Source organism: Ambystoma mexicanum, chromosome 1p, assembly GCF_040938575.1.
Source record: "Ambystoma mexicanum isolate Mex_15411 chromosome 1p, UKY_AmexF1_1, whole genome shotgun sequence".
In the NCBI taxonomy this organism is placed as follows: Eukaryota; Metazoa; Chordata; class Amphibia; order Caudata; family Ambystomatidae; genus Ambystoma; species Ambystoma mexicanum.
In genome coordinates, this window is record NC_090921.1 from 407,991,340 (window position 1) to 408,010,479 (window position 19,140).

Here is a 19,140-nt window from a genome sequence, read left to right on the forward strand (position 1 = left end):
AAACAGACTCCCCTTTGCCAAACCATTGAGTAGTCCTTATTGATTGGTGTTGGAGTAAGAAAACCTGCACCCCCATCCACCTCAAGGTGCAGCTATCTCGTCTTAAAGTACTGCAGAGCAAGCTCCGGTTCTAATGGCCGGCCGGGGGTCTCTCTAGTACAGGATTGTCATGTTTAACTTTGTCATTAGATCTCGACCCAAAACGTTTACTGGGGTCTGCTGTGAATATAATAAAGGCACATTAATTTCACATTCTCCTATAGAGACTTGAAGTGCGTGTGTGAAGGGAACACGACTTGTAGGTCCTGTGAAACTTTGAGTATTTATGGCATCACCAGGCAAGGCGAACATGCCTTCACGTATGCACGAACGTGTTGCGCGCGTGCCAACTAAGAAGGAATATTCTTTATCCCCTATAACAATATCCACCCCAGGTTCCCGGTGAGGGTCTGGTGTCACTGATAGGATGGGACACATCAGGGCTCTCAGTGAGCTGTCCTAGTCCATATATAGTTTTGGCCCACCTTGTGCTGATGGATTTCCCCCATTCCCAGTGTTACTTCCCATTCCAGGGTTCACAGCCTGTCCTGTACTCACTGTCTGTGACAGTTGCATCAGTGACTGTTGGGATTGTCCTTGTGGAAAACTCACCATATTCTGAGATTGCAAGCCTTGTTGCACTCCTGGCGCTTGTTGCATCTCGTGTGATTTTGTGCAACTCCCTGTTGTGCGAAGGCGGGTGGATTTGCCACACCCGTTCCTATTCCTTGGCCGTTTTGCATCACGCCTTGATTTCTGCATGTGCGTGCTAAGTGCCCTGTCATCCCACACAACCATCATACCGGCGGTGGTCTGATCATTTGCCCATTTGACATGTTTTGATTGCCATTTTGCATATTTTGAAAACCTCCTTGATTATTCTGGAAACCTCCTTGATTACTCTGCCATCCTCTTCCCCTAAATCTACTTCCCCTGGGGTAAAACCAGTATTGCCCTGCTTATTCTGCTGTGGATTATTGGCCTGCTGCATGCTCGATTCAGATGTGCTGGTTATCATGGCTCCCTAAAGAGCATATTTTTACATTTTCTTTTGCACTAGTTTTGCCTCTTCACCCTTTCGTGCAGATTCCTTTTTCCTACCAGTTTCTTGAGTTGTTTCTGTACTGGCTCTGGCAGCCCTTGGCACAATATATGGTACAACACAGGTATAGATTTCCCCCAAGATTCATGAGTCTCGAGTACCCATGCGTCTTGAAAATTCTGTATGTAAATCAACGGATCCTCCGACTCCTTCATTTTTCGTGTCGTTATAGCTCTCATATCGGAAGTGTCTGGGTAAAGCACTCGTAGTGTTTTCCATACCACGGCTCTGCAATTGTTAAATGGAGCTCCGTCATGCACAGTATTAATTGTGGTCACACCAGGGTAGCCTGCCCGTGCCCACAAGTCGTCTGCTCTTTCACCAAGTATGGCGATTAAAAGACCCTTGATATCCCCAATAGCTAACGTGTTCCCTCCTGTCATTTCTTATAATTCGTGTATCCATTTTCCAGCTCCCGATGTCAACATTGGAAGCTTGTTTTTCAAATTTTCTTGATCCATGTGTGGCCATGGAATATATTGTGGTCTTGCTCCTACTTTCTCGAGTAACGGAAATTGGGATGTATAGCTCTCTCTCTCGTCTCTCATTTTTCTCCTGTCTATTGCAGGGTTAATATTCCCGCATCGCCACCTGCCTGGCAATGTCCTAAGCCTGCTCACAAAGGGTGGTGGAGACACCCCGCTCTGACCGTGAGATACTTCTTCATGTTGGTCTGACTGTGTGGCTAACTCTGATGCCTTCGGCGCAGACTCGAAGGTGTCTGACCATCATATCCCTTTTCCCCTTGGGAAATTTCTTTTGCCCCTTCTCTCTTCCTCCTTCTCCTCGCGCTCCTCCCTTTCTGTGTCGGACATGGTCTGTCCCCAACTCGTGCAACCTCTTGCGTCTTCTTTGTTCCTACTTATCTCTAGTCTATCCAGGGATAGGTATCTATTCCAACTACTTCGGGAGATGTCCTCAGTGTCGTAAAGCTGAGTGCTCTCTAGGCGCTCGTCTTCTCCCTACCCTTGGGGTATTTGTTCTAACCCCATTTTGTCATATATTCTGTCGATCGTTTCTGCAATGCTTCTGGTGTCGAAGTCTTCTTCAATAATCGCCCTAGACATGCCTGGTACTGAATCGTATTTAGGAAAGAATTCTTCGATGTCTTCCCAATCTACTATTGGCTCGGGTTGCTTAACCTCTCTCCCCAGATATTCAAGATCCCGTATTCTCTCTCTCCGTTTAAGTTGTACATCATCATCGAATTCTCTGCGCTTCCTCACCTCTTCTCTGACCCTATCTTCTTCCTTTTTCTTTTCGTTTCTACGTTCATCTGCTCTATCAGATTTCCTCATCTCTTCGTCTCTTTATTCTTTTCTCTCGTATTCTTTGCTCTTCCTCTAACCTTTGCTGCTTCTGTCTGTCTTGAACATTGGCTGCTCTCTGTTTGCGATCGAGCTGTCTTTCTTGCTCTTCACGATATAACTGTTCTCGTCATTGCCTATCTTTTTTCCTTATTCTTTCGTCTCTCAATTCTTTCTCTTTCTCCTTTCTCTGTACATTGTCTAGTCTCTCCAGTTGTTTCGCATCATCAATGCCTTTGCCATCCCATCGAGTTTCAATAAAATCTGGCCTCCCATCCATTCGTTTTTTGCAAATGCTATCTCATCAGTTCTATCTTCGCTTCCTTTCCATCTTTTACCTTCTCTCTCCTTGTTGAGAGATGCACTTGTCTGTGTCTGGTCCCTTCTTTCGTCATCGTGTATCTCCTTGTCCTGTGGAGGTGATATCCTTATCTTTATCTTTACCTTGATTTTCGTCACTACTTTGCGTAGGTGACTCATATGCCGGGTTGCTAAACCCTCTAGCTGCTTTAAGTTCTCTCAGTGGGTATAACCCCTCATCTTTATTTTCTTCAATCTTCGTTTCATATGGGGCGGGTGGCGCGGTAGGCGTCTCACCCCCCTCTGTGCATACAATAAGTATCCAATCTATTGGCGGCTCCTCTTCCTTTCCCTGTTTATACATTTTCCAAAGCTCTAGAACAGATAGGCGTTTGTCTAACTTTTTGCCCGTGTATGTGGCGTGTAAATATGTCATCATGTGTTGCAAAACAGCTTTATATAAGGACCCACCCTGTGGCCACGGCATAACCATTTTGTGGGTGGTTCCTTTTACTCACTCTGTACTGTATTTTTTCAGCTTAGGTGCATGTTTCGGCAACTGTTTGCATAGGTGTGCTAGTGGAGTTATGTCCTCCATGCTTAAATCGGTTCCCTTTCCTTTTATATAACACTTTGTCAAAGTTTCACGTGATTTAAACAATTTCAACAATATAAGCAAGCACCAATCAACGCAAGCTCCAATCCCGATTTTTTCACAACATTTTATATCTTCTATTTTACTCAAAAAATATCAGGTTGTCTTCTACAACCTGCCAAATATCCATTCGCAAAGTTTTTATGCTAGTTCCTTGAGGGAAAACTTTCCATCCTATGACGTCACAACAATCAACATATAAACAGACGTTAACAGATTAGACGAACTCCAGCTGGTCACATGTATCTCTGCCTCTAAATTTACCCCAACATGGAGCTTAAACTTATCCCTTTCGCAGCACCTTTAATCGCTGTGGTAGTCTATTCGTTGCCCTTTATTTGGGACTCTGGATACAAGTTTCTTCTAGCCGCTATATTAGCATAGGAATAAGGCGTATCCTCTCTCTTCTCGGGCGTCCTCCCTGGTAACCAGTCTCTTCTCGGGTGTCCTCCCTGGTATCTTTCCTCTATCTACTTAATTATTCTTGAGTCATTATTCCCTTCCCCATATATATACATTCTTCTCTACTTCTAGCTATATTTTGGTTTCCTGCCTCCCTCCGTTACCTTTTCCCTTTACTTGTTCTAAAGCATGCACTTTTGCCAAAACACTTAGGGCCTCATTACACGGTAGGCGCTAATGGATTACCGGCATCGGTAAGGTCACCAGTGCCGGTAATCCCTTAGCGCCCTACTAAGAGGTCCCTCAGCGGGTCCCGTCCTTAACGCCTGGTCTGATCAGGCGTTAAGGATGGGATCCGGTGAGGGACTTCAGAGCTAATAACGGTACGGCAAATTGCGGTACCGTTATTAGCTCCTTCCCAATTCCCATTGAGCCCTACGGGGGCTCAAATGGGAATGGGGAATGGGATTTGGAATGGGGACTTACCGGGTCCTCCAGGGTCAGAATGATCCGGTAAATCCCCATACCGCATACCCGGACCCAGTATGCGGTAAGGCAGTAGCCATGCCGCTAATAGCAGCATGGTTACCTCCTACCGTGTAATAAGGTCCATAGTCTTTTTCACTCACCGTTCGCATGTTTCCTCTTTGGACCCTCGGGATCAACGCCTTTGGCTTTTCTCCCGCTCAGCTGCCCGTAGGAGTGGGAAGGGGTTATGTGGGGAACACGGGCCCCTTCAGACCTCGTTCTGCAGATTTTATTTTTACTCTACCACTGTCTGCGGGGAGCTCCATGGTCTACTCAGCCGAATGGCAAAGGACTCGTGATATTGCAGAGGACCTAGAGTTACTTTATGTTGACGGTCAATGGGTGTCTTTGTCTAATCGATAATCAATAACCATCAGTCTCTGCTACCAAGTGTACTCTGAGACCTCCGACCGGCCCATAGAGTCAGAGTTTGCTCAGAAGCACTTTAAGACAAGATAGCAGTACCCGTGAGATTGATGGGGGTGCAGATTTATTACTCCAACACCAATCAATAAGGACAACTCAAACGGTTTGGCAAAGGGAGTCCGTTTAATGAAAAGTACAAAAAACGCAGTGTTATGGATATCAGCAGTGATGTGATCTTCCTTCTCGCTTCAACTCGAACGAACGTCATACAAGCTGTAACATTTATACTCAAAACTCGTCATCATTGACGTGTAACACTCAAAAGTTAACATGCAATTCTATTGGTTAGGAAAAGGTAACTTTACTATAGGTACTATATCTATATATGGTAACAGAGTGAGGGGATTGGGTATACACTGTCAGGTGGGTGTCTAAGCCCTTCCTTCAAAATGACTACTGTAGACGTCACTAAAAGTATGACATCTCATTGGTTCTACCAACTATAGGACCCTAGATCATTTGACCAATTGTGATTGGGTTGGCACCAACCCCATGCATACTTTCTCCTTTGCTTAGCAGCACGCAGAATGGTCGGCCAGGTGCGGAGTGCCCCTTAGTTACCCAGCCTTCCTCCAATTATGGTTACAATCAATCATCACGTTAGTAGCCATGTGTCAATTTTTCCACTGTGTTTGGCCTTGTGACTGCATCTTCTGCCTGGAAAAGGTTCTGATATCTCCACCTGGTCAGGTGCCAAGCGTAGGTGTGAGCCCTCGCTTCTTCTTGCTTGGCTGGTCACGTGATTCCGACACTGTGAATTTGTCTGCCTTTGCCTTCTTATCTCGACCTTTCAGAGGCAGGATTTTCTGTTCTTAGTTTCAATTAAATGTAGCTACTGTTCACCTCTTCTATTGGTATGACCTTGGCTTTCCTGGCATGAGTTGCCTCTGCTGAGTTTCGTTTCAGCCGTCTCTTCTCGTTTTGCTAAATATGAATCTTTTCTAGTTTGGCCTTTAGTAACCTGGGTTGATTCTGCTTCTTGTGCAAAGTAGAAATATACTTATGTTAATGTGCTTTATTTGAGGTAGATTATGTATAATGGCGCTTGCCACACTATTCTTCTACTAAGCCTAGCAAGCTGCACTGTTTTCTTAGCTTTCTTGCAGTTCCAAGCATATTTACAGGTGTATGGTGGTTGACTATTTTCATTTTGCTTACAGCTTGATTTTCTTATATTTGGACATCGTTCTTTTACTTTAAGTTCACAATATCCTTACTCATGGCGTTTCGTCTCTTTGCGTCATTCTCGGGTCATCATTTCTTCTATATGTGAGTCTGTCTGGGCACTCATGACGTCACCATTCGTCTTACATCAAGACCTTTTTGGTTTCTTCCGGGACTGTACATAGGCGATCTTCATTTCGTTTCATTTGTTGATAGGGTTTTCTTAATGGATACCTTACTGTCCATGGTTTTCTCGGTATCGGTACGTCAATAGGTGCTGTTCTTTTAATAGGCACTGCCAGAGTCCTACAGCGGCTCTCTGCTGGTTTATTTGCTCGTCATACGCCACATATCTCGGTGTGAATGTTCATGATACTTCAAAATAGCCGATTGGAGTGCAGGTTTTATTTGGGACCTCCTCTACAGAGGCGCTGTTGCATGAAATTGTCTTAGTTACATGAGGTTTTCGGTGTCTGGACATTTCGTCGAAAGACATTTGGTCGAAAGACAAATGGTCGACGGAATTTGGTCGAAAACCAAATGGTCACATTTTTTTATTTATTTATATATATATATTTTTTAGGGTTTCATTTAGGGAAAAAAGGGTTTTTTAGAAAAAAAAGGGGGTGGTGGGGACCCCCCAGGGGAACCCCCCCAAAAGAAATAAAAAAAAGGTGAAAATTAAAAAAAAAGAAAATTCGATAATTTGTCTTTCGACCAAATGGTTTCGACCAAATGTCCTGTCGACCATTTTTTTTCGACGAAATGTCTGGTAACCGAGGTTTTCTTAGTTACATGGGGATACTTGGCTCTTATTCCAATGCCTTCTATACTCAGCTGCCAGCACACATGCTAAGTACACACCACTATGCACAAAATGCAGCTTTTAGCTTGGGTGCTGTCTTCGCAACAGGGATTATTCCCTCGGCAAGAAGGTCACTGCAGCGGATGCCCATTGAAAAATGTTGCACATTAATTTTGTGTTTTGCGTGAGCGTGCATAACTATAGCAGCCCAACATATGGAGAGGTTAATGTCTCTGCTCTGACCTGACACCTGATATCTGGTGATCAGTTTCTCTGCCCACCTTCAGGTGCAAATTGACAACCCTCCTCGTTCAAAAGCCATGGGTGGTCAGCGCCAAGAAGCGCAGCGTGCTAGAGCAGTGCACACAAGCCCAACAAATCAATAAATTGCCTCTCTTAACAGAGTTCTGCACTTTGTGACCCCTACTCTCTACAAACTCACACGATTCTCCTTCACCTCTGCAGACCATCTCCATGGGGGAGAATAGCCATGCAAAATGGTTACCCTTTGTTAATTTCTTCTCCGGGTCTTTCAATCCCCAGCATCTGGGTAGCTCTGTCACCTGCTATTCTCCTCCTTAATCTCTAGGATCCCAGACCCTCCTCAATCCCACCAAACCTTCCCCCCATGCGCTGCCACCTGCTTCCGCTCATTTAACCTCCTAGCTCGCCATCACTGCAACTCCTTTCTCCCTAAACTCGAAATCACCCTGAAACTAAACATTCTGTCTACTGAAGGAGCTCGTCTGGATTCATCTGCATACACACCACCCCCTTTCTCTTGTGCCACTGTCGCCACCTTTATTTAAAAGTCTACCAGGGTGGACATAGACTTCCTAATGCACTGGAATGGCCTACAGGGAAGTCCACTATGCACATGAGACGTCACTAGGCAGTGTATGGTCCAACACTGTTAGGGATGAGGGACACAGGTTAGAATTACTAGTGAAACAGGCACCCCTAGTCTGGACACAAACTCAGAAGGTATTGGATTCCCAGTGCCAAAAGTGTAACGCTCACACCGATTATTTGACGGCTGTTTTTTGGTGGGTGCTGTTAAAGTAAATCAATATTATTATTTTAATTAGGTGCTGGAGAAGACGGCGTCAGTGATGGTGCGAGCCATATCAAGGTACCGGGAGGACCTGGATTTGCAGAATTTCATAGACTATGTCCAGAAAAAGGTACCACCCTTCTATTTCAGCTGGTTGGTTTTGGGTGAATGCTGCTTTAGGGTGGCCATGGTGCTCTGCGTGCTGGTGTTCACATTTGCACCCTCTATAAACCCCTACATGCAGGCTTCTTCCACTTTTTACAATGGGTCACATGTAAAGCACACCATTCAGAGCAAAGGCAAGAACCTCCAATGCTTGTATCAGGCACTTGTTTAAATGGCCCAAATATCGGAACCCGCCAAGGCAGCTCAATAGGTTGAGTGTTTGCTATACGTCTGTATCTGTCAGGGCACAGGTTTGAATCCTATCTTGGTGGGCTTACTGCTTTTTAATCATTCGGACACTTATCAGGGGGATGGACCAACAACTACAACACCTGATAATACCCAAAAAACAGAAGTTGTGTGGTATCAAAAAAATTGTCAGGGCAGGTCCCAAGATTGAAAGAATTATATTGAAAAAAACAAAGTGTTTGGCCATTCAAGCTGCCCTGCACATTGTGAGAGAACATTCAACATGCAGAGTTCTCTCTGTTTTCATTCGAGCCTGGCAATGGATAAACACAAGTGCCTTCCACAATCAATTTGGGTAAGAGAGGTCATCATTCATGTGAAAAAAACAAGAAAAAGGAGAGCCTTCAAATTATTCCGAATATAGCTAGCTCAATATTAGGAGCATATTTCTTGTAGGTGTTGTGTTGAACGTGCTTCATATCAACCGGTGTGTAATGGTTGGGCTAAGAAGTGGGGCCAGTTGGTGGATAACCCAGTACATGATGGTGTTGGTTAAATTAGAGTAGACTCTCCAGGTGACAAGATCGCCAGAGAGGAGAGGTAAGGATGGGGTAAATGTAATTACAGGTTCATAGATCAAGGAAGAGGCTTGCTGCAGACTGTGTCTATGTCAGGAAAAGAGCAGTTGTGAAGAACTATCTTGAAGTAGTCCACATGGAGGAAACAGGTGTTGATGGTGCGATTAATTTGGACAGGCAGAGAAAGATTGTAGTCGAGGTGGAAACACATTTGTTGATCATGCGAGTGCCATGGGAAGCGATCGCAAGTAGGAGAGGCAGGAGGAAGATGACCGAAGGCCAGCTTTGTACTTGACAGTCAGGACTTCATTTGTGTCGTTGTCGGTGTAAGCCAGCAGGTGTCAATCCCAGTGCAAAAGGCTTCCACCCAGCTGGAGAAGCAGCTGGTCCACGAGGGGTTCTTTTCCATACAAATGATGATCTGTTTACAAACAACATAAAAGTATAAGATGAAACCAAAGAAGTAAAATGGTGCAGCGGTAATGCACCAAGAGTACGAGTTTCAAAACCCATAATGTACCCACAAAATAAAATCACTTCTCACTGGTTAAATAGTACTTCTCTAAGCATAGAATCTATTTGGTTAATTGAAATAGGCTATTTTAATAAAATTTAAGGAAATTACAGCTTTGAAGTAAACTTTGCACATAAAGAAAAGAAATCGTACACATTCTACAAAATGTAATACATCATATTTCCTAAATTATGAATTGCTAAAAGAATGAAATATGACACATAAGTGATTCTTGCTCTACCTTGTTATGCAATTACCCTAATGAGAAATCAAGTACCATCATTTATTTTGGCTAGTCAAACATTGCTGTGTCCGAGGCAAGACTTCTATGGTGGAAATGATCAAGGATATCTGTTTGCTCCCTAAAATGCTCTGTCAAAACTGATTAGTGGTTAGAAACTTTGTGCCTCCATCTACTCAAATAACATCGTCAAAAACCATCTAGACTATTACAATAGATCACCAAATGTTTCATGTTTGAAACAGCGTTCATCTTCTTGAAGAGTCAGTCTGTTCTATGCATGCGTGGGATATGTGCTCTTGCACCCAAGTGTTTACCACTTTCAAGTCTACAAAAGCACAAGAGCATGTATCTGCGTCTCTTAGCTCTGCTATCAAAACATTTATATGAGGCTGTAATGGACCGGAAAGTTCACCACATAAGTCTTTCATAGAATCTTGTGTTCCAGACAATCAAGATTCCTGGACCATTTAATTATCTTTGTGCTTTTTCTTGATTGATCTCTTTTATTATAGGATCTATGAACTGGTTCCAGTCTGTTTTAATGTTTGAAGACCTTAGCCAAGGAATGGCACCCGATAGTTGAGGGGCATATGTAATTCCATGGGATTTTGAAAGAAGGGGAGTTATGAATACTGGGGGTGCTTTACAAATGAAGCATATAATCATGCATTACCAGGTGTTCTATCTGAATTTGTGGCACAGGGCCTGTGTGATGTCATTAATTCAAGATGGCCGCTGCTACAAGTTATGAATCAAAATGTGATCTATAACTCCTTTCAGAGTGATCCTATCAAATAATTTTAAAAGGACCTTTTTTGTTCACCATAAAAACTGAATAAGGACCTTCCTTATGATGTGATATCACGTTATAAATGCCATATCATATCATAAAGAAGGTCCTTAAAATAATTTGATATCTCTTATTGCTTCGAAGTGTCTGTTCGCAGTTTGTTTTTCATGATTTCAAAAATTCAAAAAACATTTTACTTCTATTTTGTTACAGGTTCTGGTAAATGGCGATCACATTTGAAAATCATTTAAGAGCAGCTGAAGTGTGAAATTTGATTGTACCTGTCAGTAAAATAAATCTTTTCAAAATGTCGATACCTCCAGATATCAGAAGTCATTTAAAAGTAGAACTTCCACCATCAGCCAAAAAAAGAAAACACATAACAGACTTTTCCTTGTGTATCTTATGTCAACAAAGAAAGAAATCTACACTAGTTAATCCAAAATGTTATGAACATGTTTTAGAATGTATTAAGAAGAGAGTTGAGTGGAACAATAAGGAATACTTGAACGTAAGTCTGCGATTTGGCAACTTAACACCTGAGGAACTGAAAAAGGAAAAACCATCATGGCATTTGGAATGCTACAAGCAATGCACTCATAAGGCAAACATGAATCGAAGCAACATATTGTATGGAGAACAGATATGTAAGCCAAAGCTGTCTATCTCCAGCCATGAAGAAGAGGAAGAAGTAGAACAAAGCTATACTACACAATCAGAAATACCTATTTACGACATAAATAAATGCTTCTTTTGCAATAAAGAAAGAAAACGAAGAAATCAATTATATTTGATCACAACTGATTCAGCAGGCATCCGTTTGAAGAGAGCAGTAGAACTGTCTAACAATGAAGCATTGAAGATTCATCATAGCAATAGTACAGCTCCTGGAGACCCTCCTGCAAAGGAAATTGCATATCACAAGCTATGTTGGAACACACATGTAGTAAATATCATACGATGTAAGCCTACACAAAGCAAAAAGATGCCACCAAATTCACTGTCTCACAAAGCAACACATGTTGAATTTGTAACTTCAATAAGTGATTTTCTCTTCGAAGGCAACGTAACAGCAATGGAGGAAATTGAAAAGCTCTACGGGAAAATTGCTACTAACAATGGTTTAGAAGAAGGGCGGGTGAAAACAAGAAAACAAATCAAAAGTTTCATAAAAGAGCTTCAATATTTTGCCATTATTTTTAATAATCCAGAAAGGTTAAAAGAACCACAACGAGTCTCACTGAAAGTATCAGCAGATGTTGCACTATCTCATGCAGAAAAATATTTTAAGGATATTGAGAAAAATATCAGAACCTTTCTTGAAGCAGCTACTATATTACAGAGGGCCGTACTAACTCGTGAAAAATGGAAATTCAATGGAAGTTTTCAATAAGTGAATTTGGCTGTTGTTGTTTAAAGGAAGTTGTTCTTTTTACAAGTGGTGCTATCAAGGGCAGATGGATATGAAAAGTAATTTAGAAAAGCAGGATACCACTGTAATGAATAGGGATCATAAATTGTCACAGATGTTTATATGTGAAACGCTATCACCACGATAAGCTTCCGAAGCGAGTACTTCTACCACACGGCATACCCGTGAAATGCCATTGAAAGTGGCAGTTGGGCTCGCAATGCACACAGCTACCTGCAGCAAATTAATCATTCAATTTCTGCATAGCTTGGGAGCTTCTATAGATTACTCCAAAGTCCTTCTGTTTGAGACACAGATAGCCACAGAGGTGATAAAATGTATGGATGAGTGTGGAGGATTTTACATTCTCTTAGCATTGGTCAGAGGCAGATTTGTCTATTGTGCGGTTGACAACATTGTCTTCCTCGAGGATACACCATATGGTAAAGGAATTTTGCACTGTACAGTTATGGTGGTCTATCAGCAGAAGGAGGAGTCAGATGCCCTAAGCCCAATTGAAATATCATGACCATCATCACTTTGATCACTCCAGAAGATTCCTCAGTCCCTGTCTGAGGTCGTGTCTTGCAACATTCCAAAAGGGTGTAGAACACAGACTCCTGTAAGCAGTCAAATCACTGATTATACCGAGAGGAATAAGGTTATTTAAGATTCCAACAGGCTTGAGGACCTACTGTGGATGACGACAGAAGTCTTGCCGTTAAGTGATTTTTAAGGATTGCTTCGATGAAGAGCTGCTGAATACACATTGGAATTTCACTGAAGAAACTGAGACTGATGAATTTGAGACAGAGTCAGAACCACTCCCTACAGTTTCATGACTTGGTCAGCTTACAATTCCATTATAAGTGATCCTCCAAGTAAAGACACTAGAATCTGTGTAGTCCCACTCATATATGCCAGCCCAACAAGCATACAAACACAGCTCACATTCATGAAGAAACTGGAGAAACTAACATCTGGTATCACCCCAGAATTAATCAAAAAGAGTTGTATCATTGGATCTTGGGCTTTACAAGCCTGTTTTAAAATTAGCTATGGCTAAAAAAAGACTTGTCAAAGAACTGGATGCTTAGAACAGGTGGGCTACATAATTATGGCGATGCTTCGAGCTATTGGTTCTTTCTTGGATGGAAGAGGCTTTAAAGCCACCTTAACTGTACTTTAGGATATACATTTTGTGTCGAGGATTCTATCAGGGAAGTGCATAAGGAGAGCAGTTGGAACACACGTCACTAAGGCTTGCACTTTTCAAATGCATCGTCGATGAATTCAACAAAAAGCATATTGAAATCAAGGAAAGTATGGAACCCGAGCTTAAGAAGTTACTTAAACATTTACAAGTGAATGATTCCCAAGAAACAAAATCAGTCCATAATTGCGTTGTGACAGTTCTGAAAAATATTAATGTGATGGACAAAATGGAAGCCTTTGAGGCTAAAGAATCTTAAGAAAAAGAGTTGCTCTTCAGTACATTCATATGGTGGACACAATGCTTTTATTGATCAGATCCGTCCGAACTGCATACTGGGATTTACACCTTGCATCACTTGAAGAGTTTGTTAACTACTTTTCCACCCTCAATTTGATAAACTATGCAAGTATGATAGCATGGTACTTAGCAGAAATGAAATAGCTTGAACGCAAACACCCTGACCTGTGGAGTGAGCTTCAGAAAGGTAACTGGGTAATAAGCAAGACAAAAGTACCCTTTTGTGCTTTAGGTTCAGATGAAGCTCGGGAGCATCAAAACAGAACAGGGCTATGAAAGTACTTTGGTGGTGTGGTTAATATTACTCAAAAGAAACAGGCTGTAGCATGATTCATTGTAGCTTCTCCTGAGCTGTCAAGGCTGTCTACAGAAACAAAAACAATTGTAGGATGTTAGGGAGAATTCTCCAGAATGGCTAATTTCCCTTACCTACTGAGTCCCTCAGTAGCTTTGCTGGATTCCTAGGATTTATTTTTTTCACCTGGTAAGAGTGTGAGCCTTTTTCCCACTCTTACATGTGTTTTGCTGTGTGTGTTTTAACATGCTTGTGTTCATAGACTGTGGAGCCTCACCTACTCCATAGACATCATCTTTTTACTGTGTTATACAGCACCTTCAGTGCTGTGACACAGGGTTTTCTTTTAGACTTCCCAAACTCAGACTCCATTTTCTGGGACTGACTACTGTCTCCCAGAACATGTAAAGTTGCCATTGACTTTATTAGTCTCTTTAAAAAAAACCACAGACCCAGTACAAACTATCTTACATAGAGTACTGGAAAGGGTTAATATTTATCCCTTTTGTCTGTTTCTCTTGGAGAATTGTTTCGCTCCCTTTTCATCAAGACTTGGCTGGTGGCAGTGGTAACTACCCTATTCTTCCTACCGCGGTTATCTTAAATAACCTTGGTATTGTTTTAGGCTATCTTGCTAGCCGCAAACTTAAACCCGCTGGACCATGTACGTTTTTATACGGTTCTGGCTGGGTTTATTCACCATTTCTTTTTGAAAATGACTTTCTCGTGTTTTACTCCGCGCACCAAACAAGGTTTGGTTCCTTTGTTCCACAAAAAAAACCCCAAGGGGGAAAGAAGTTCACATGGAAGAGTACTATATTAATTTGAGTACCCAATAATGGAAATAGAGGCGAAGAAGTGAAGGGAGCCCAATCATGATAAATTCACATTTTCTTTTTTAATTTATTACCATTATAAAATTGCATAATATACAAACATCAAAACAACAATAAAATAGATGAATTAATTTTAATATAAAATACTTGTCAAATCTAATGCCTTAAAACATTCAATCGCAGTTTGATTACCACAATTCATAACCTCGTATTACTCAAGGTAAAGCATCACTGTCTCATTTTCAAATTTTATTCGAATAGTGGAGATGCTGTAGAAAAAATGAATGGTTGACAATAGAAAAAAGTGCCAAATGCAACCAAGTGCTAAGTGCCAAATTGTTAACAATGGAATAAAGTGCTAAATGCAAAAAAGTGCTAGGTGCCTTCCTTTGTTCACCATCTTTTCGTTGACTTCTCTGCAGAAGCCCTCCTTAGGCGCCTGAAAGTCTGGGTAGGCAGGATGTGAGGGAGGGGTTTTAGGACCCCCGCCAAGGGTTCCCTTGGTAACCAAAGTAAAACTCCTGTTTGATTGGCTAGGTGACTGTCCAGCAGGACAGCCACCGTGCTGTGTGATTGACAGCCAGGCTGTGTGAATGGGGGAAAACTGCATAAAAAGCAGGTCTCTGGGATTGGAAAGGCAGAGTCGCCACTGGAACGAAAGAACCGATGAGGAGCTGACAGAAGGGGACCCCTACAGCGACTGAAACACCCGGTGAAGCCCTGCTGCAGGTCTGAATCTTCAGACTCCAAAGACAGAGAAGATCTACCAGGAATCTTCTTCCCCATAGCTGGTGGGACCAACCAGTTCGCCCAAACTGCAAGCCAGGACTCCCTCCTCTGGTCGAATTTGCTGTACAGAGCTACAGGGAACCGGATATCCAGGAAGGTCGGACCCTGTTTGGGTTTTAAGGAACACACCTTTTATTTGTTGCTTTGCTCTGCTGCTGGTTTCTTCCCTGGGCAGAGCAGGACCCTCCAGTCTTCCTATTTCATGTCAGTTCAACAATCGCTTTAGGAACCGTGAGCCAGCAGGACCTGCCAGGAACGTCCGCCTCAGCTACAGCTTCTTCTCCATTTAAAGGTACTGTGCAAATCCGGTTGTTCGTTTGTCCAGCCGCGGTGAAGGTGTGTGAAACCTTTAGCCAATCCGAGGGCTTGTCCGTCTCTACTCTTTAAACTAACTTTTCTGCCGACCAACTTCGTCCCGAACTCTCAGCAAAGACTTAACCGCGAACTACCCTGAACTGTGCGATCTTGAGCAAAAGACTTTTGTCCTATTGACTTTGGCCCTAAGCCTTTTTGATTTGATTCCATCATTGTAGCTCCTCTTTCTAGATTGCCCTGCTTACTTACCTGTTGGTGCTGCTCAATTTGTATCTAACTTTGTCTTTCCCTCCTTTTTTAAATTGTTGGAGTGCCATTTTGCTCACACAGTTTGCCAAATGTACAACAGCTTTAAAGAAGACCAGATTGAATCTAACAATTGTAGTTGTGGGCACCAATGAAGAAAGAAAACCTTCTGTGTAAAAGTGCACCCAAAGTTCTTAAGACAAAGGTATCAGACACCATAGTGCAGTTGAAGGCAAATCGTTCTTTGTTCACAAAGTCGAACTGACATTGATCTACAGGAATGCTTGAGTAATTACAAATTCTCTGCAGTACCTCTTTCAATGTTCAACTTAGATGGCACGATGCTTTTAGCTGCAAACAAAAGCAAGTTGATGAAGATAATGGAAGAGGAGCAACATACAGAGGTTTCTAACAACATGACAGAGGTCTCTTCATTTGTTACTGAGGACAGATTGTCTCTACCAGAGCAAGCATATTCAGCAACCGTCATATGTGAAGACATGTCATGACCTTGCAGTTGGATTCAACAAGAAAATAGAACCAAATCTGCCCAAGTATGATGAAGCTCATTTAGTTTTGGGTACCTAATTGGAAAAATCACTCAAGAACTCACTGCAAAGGAGAAAAGAGCAGGAAAAGCAACAGCTGTTGAGTACAAAATCACAGATTCCACAAATATTGACATTTCTTCCAGGAGAACCCTCCTTTTGTATTCTAAAACTAAAGAGTTAACAGCTTACCTCTCAAATAAAGCAATTATGCATACACAGAAGATAGAAAAGTCTGATAGCCAGTTGGAGACATGAAGATAAGGCATCAGATAGAAATGATGTTGGAGACATTGAAAGCACACACGGAGAGGCAGACACAAAAATAATTCTTTACTTGTCATGATCTCTGCTTCCAAAAGGTCAGGGTTTTCCCAACTCCCTTGGAAGCAGATCCATAACCCAGGTTCCGAGTGCCAACCAGTCCCAATTGGGACCTTTTGGACCCAGTCCTGGCGCCAGTGGCACCAGGCTCATAAATATGCCCAGTCCCAGCGCTGGAAGCGCCGGGCTCATAATGCTTGGGTGGACTTACCTGCAGCAGACCATGCTGCTTACTTGCCTGCCAGTTGAGTCTCTGATCCTCTTCTGTTTGGAACTACTTTTCCTGTTGGGTGGGGCAGGAGCCACTCCCTAGATTCAGAACACTGGAACTCTTCTTGAAAGCAGAAACTCTTTTCTTAGGCGTGGCTGTGGAAGGAGACACCTAAGCACTACAGGAGGCTATTTAAACCACACCCGATGGATGAATCTTGCTTTGCGTTATTCTGCATCCTCAGCAGCAGAACGCTCATCGTGTCTTCTGCATCTGATCCTGGGCCTAAGGAAAAAGGCTTACCATTCTGAATCCAGTCTTCAGCAACACCTATAAAGACAAGAAAGAACAGGTTAGCATTACGGTCTTCAGTGACAGCTCTTCACTTACCTGGTCCATCGGCTGTCACCAACGCCTCGCGCTGCATTCCGGCATCTGAAAGACAAAGGCTTACCTACTCTTCGTGCGCTCCGGAGGTCTTCACACTGCATTCCGGCATCTGAAAGACAAAAGCTTACCAACTCTTCGCACGCTCCGGAGGCCTTCGGCGCTGCATCCCGCATCTGAAAGACAAAACAAGGTGCGTTTAAAGACATTGGGGAACTTTAATACTCACGTGCCATTACTCCTTTCCACATCTAACCCAGTGGGTATTCCGGCACCCTGCAGCCGCCCCAAACTTGTACCTGCAAAATAAAAAGACAGTTAGAGCGCATCGTGAAGCAGGCAACAAGCGCTTACTTACGTGCTTCCAGGCGCTTCTATTCATCACACAGGCTCCATCTTCAACTCACTTCAGCCCGCCATCCGCCATCGCCGGAACCCTGCAAAACAAGAGACATCATTACTAAAGACTTTAAAGACATTAGAATGACTCGAAACTTACCGTTCGTGCAGTAAACGACAGACAGCAGTCCTCTGAAGTCAAGAGGCCTGCTCCCCTTATCCAGTGAAGAAACTGGTTACAGCACCCTGCCTCGAGGCAGATGGAGAGCACGGCGTTCACTTACCTAAGGTGAGAGCGTTAACCTTTGGGGTTCTACAGGAGAAGAGAAAGGGAAGAAGAGAGAGACATTCAATAACCCAGTTCATTAATCCCACATTTTCTATCTGCAGACATCTTACCCTTCGAGCCAGACATACAGTGCACAGAGGTCCAGCCCAAAGAGCCAGCCCTGTGTTACACATCACCTTTGAAGATAAGGTATATGCCCAGTCAAGACCGGCGCCTCTACGGGAATCAGGTGAGCGTTACAGAACGCAAAGCCTACCACAAAACTCCCGTCCAGGCGCTATGGAAACCTCGGATACCGACCAGCTAGCCCAGTTACTTGGGGAACTAAGGGCAGAAGTGCATGCAGCCCGTCAGGAAACGAACGCTCTAAGAAGGGAACTGATTATTTCCAAGGAGCGAACAGATGATCTCGCTAGACAATTGCTACAGTCACAAGCCGGACCGACCCCGTTACCCGCATCTGGGGGAAATCTTCCTTCTACATCCTCTATGAATCCAGTGCAGATCAACCTACCTGGGAATGTACCTCTGGCTCCGCCCGAACGATTTTCTGGTGACCCAAAGAGGTTTGCAGTATTTATCAATCAGTGCCGGTTGCATTTCTTATGCCGGCCAGCAGCCTTTCCAACTGATCAAGCTAAAGTAGCTTTCGTGCTTTCGTACCTTAGTGGCAATGCGGCAGACTGGTCGATCCCTCTAGTAAATCAAGATGATCCGGTCCTCCATGATTTTCAAGCTTTTCAGCTCAGTATGGAAAAACTGTTCGCAAGACATTCACAGGGGCAGGCCTTGGACAATGAGCTTCTTTCATTGCGACAAGGTAATCAAGACCTTTTGGCTTATATTGCGTCTTTCAACAGACTGATAGTGGAAACTCACTGGCCTGAGGACAAAAGGATTACGCTGTTTTATAGAGGTCTACGCGGAGAGATCAAAGATGTGTTAGCCCAAGTAGTGAATCCCCCACAAGATTGTTCGGACTATATAGACTTAGTCGTTCAAATAGATCACAGACTGCAGAACAGGAAGGCCGATCGTTCCAAGTTTGATGCTCGAGTATTTTCCAAACCGCCAACTCCTTCCAAAGGAGTAGACTCCGGGGAACCCATGCAAAAAGGGGGTCTGAAAGGTCCTCTAACACAAAAGGAGCGGGAAAGGAGAAAACAGTTGCAATTATGCCTCTATTGCGGAAACTCAGGGCATTTTCTTCGAGACTGTCCGGTGAAACCTGCCAAGAAGGCAGTAGGAGCTGCAGTTACCAAAGTTACAAACTCTGAGCAGGGAAACGACCTCGCCCGACAAGAATAGAGGTCCTCTTGCCGAGCGTGAAAACCAGTTCCGTGACCTCGCATTTCGTGATACCTATGGTCCTCAT

General features: G+C 43.2%; 1 protein-coding gene across 2 annotated transcripts in view; it reads left to right on the top strand.

Annotated features, from left to right (window-relative positions):
* The window catches only part of LOC138571570 (tetraspanin-33-like), a 935,706-nt gene that overhangs the window by 750,542 nt on the left and 166,024 nt on the right, over positions 1-19,140 (top strand). For both annotated transcript variants that reach the window (XM_069649203.1, XM_069649204.1), the window contains one exon: positions 7,817-7,912. In XM_069649203.1, coding sequence (XP_069505304.1) covers positions 7,817-7,912 — 96 coding nt within the window. The remainder of the gene's footprint in view (positions 1-7,816; positions 7,913-19,140) is intronic.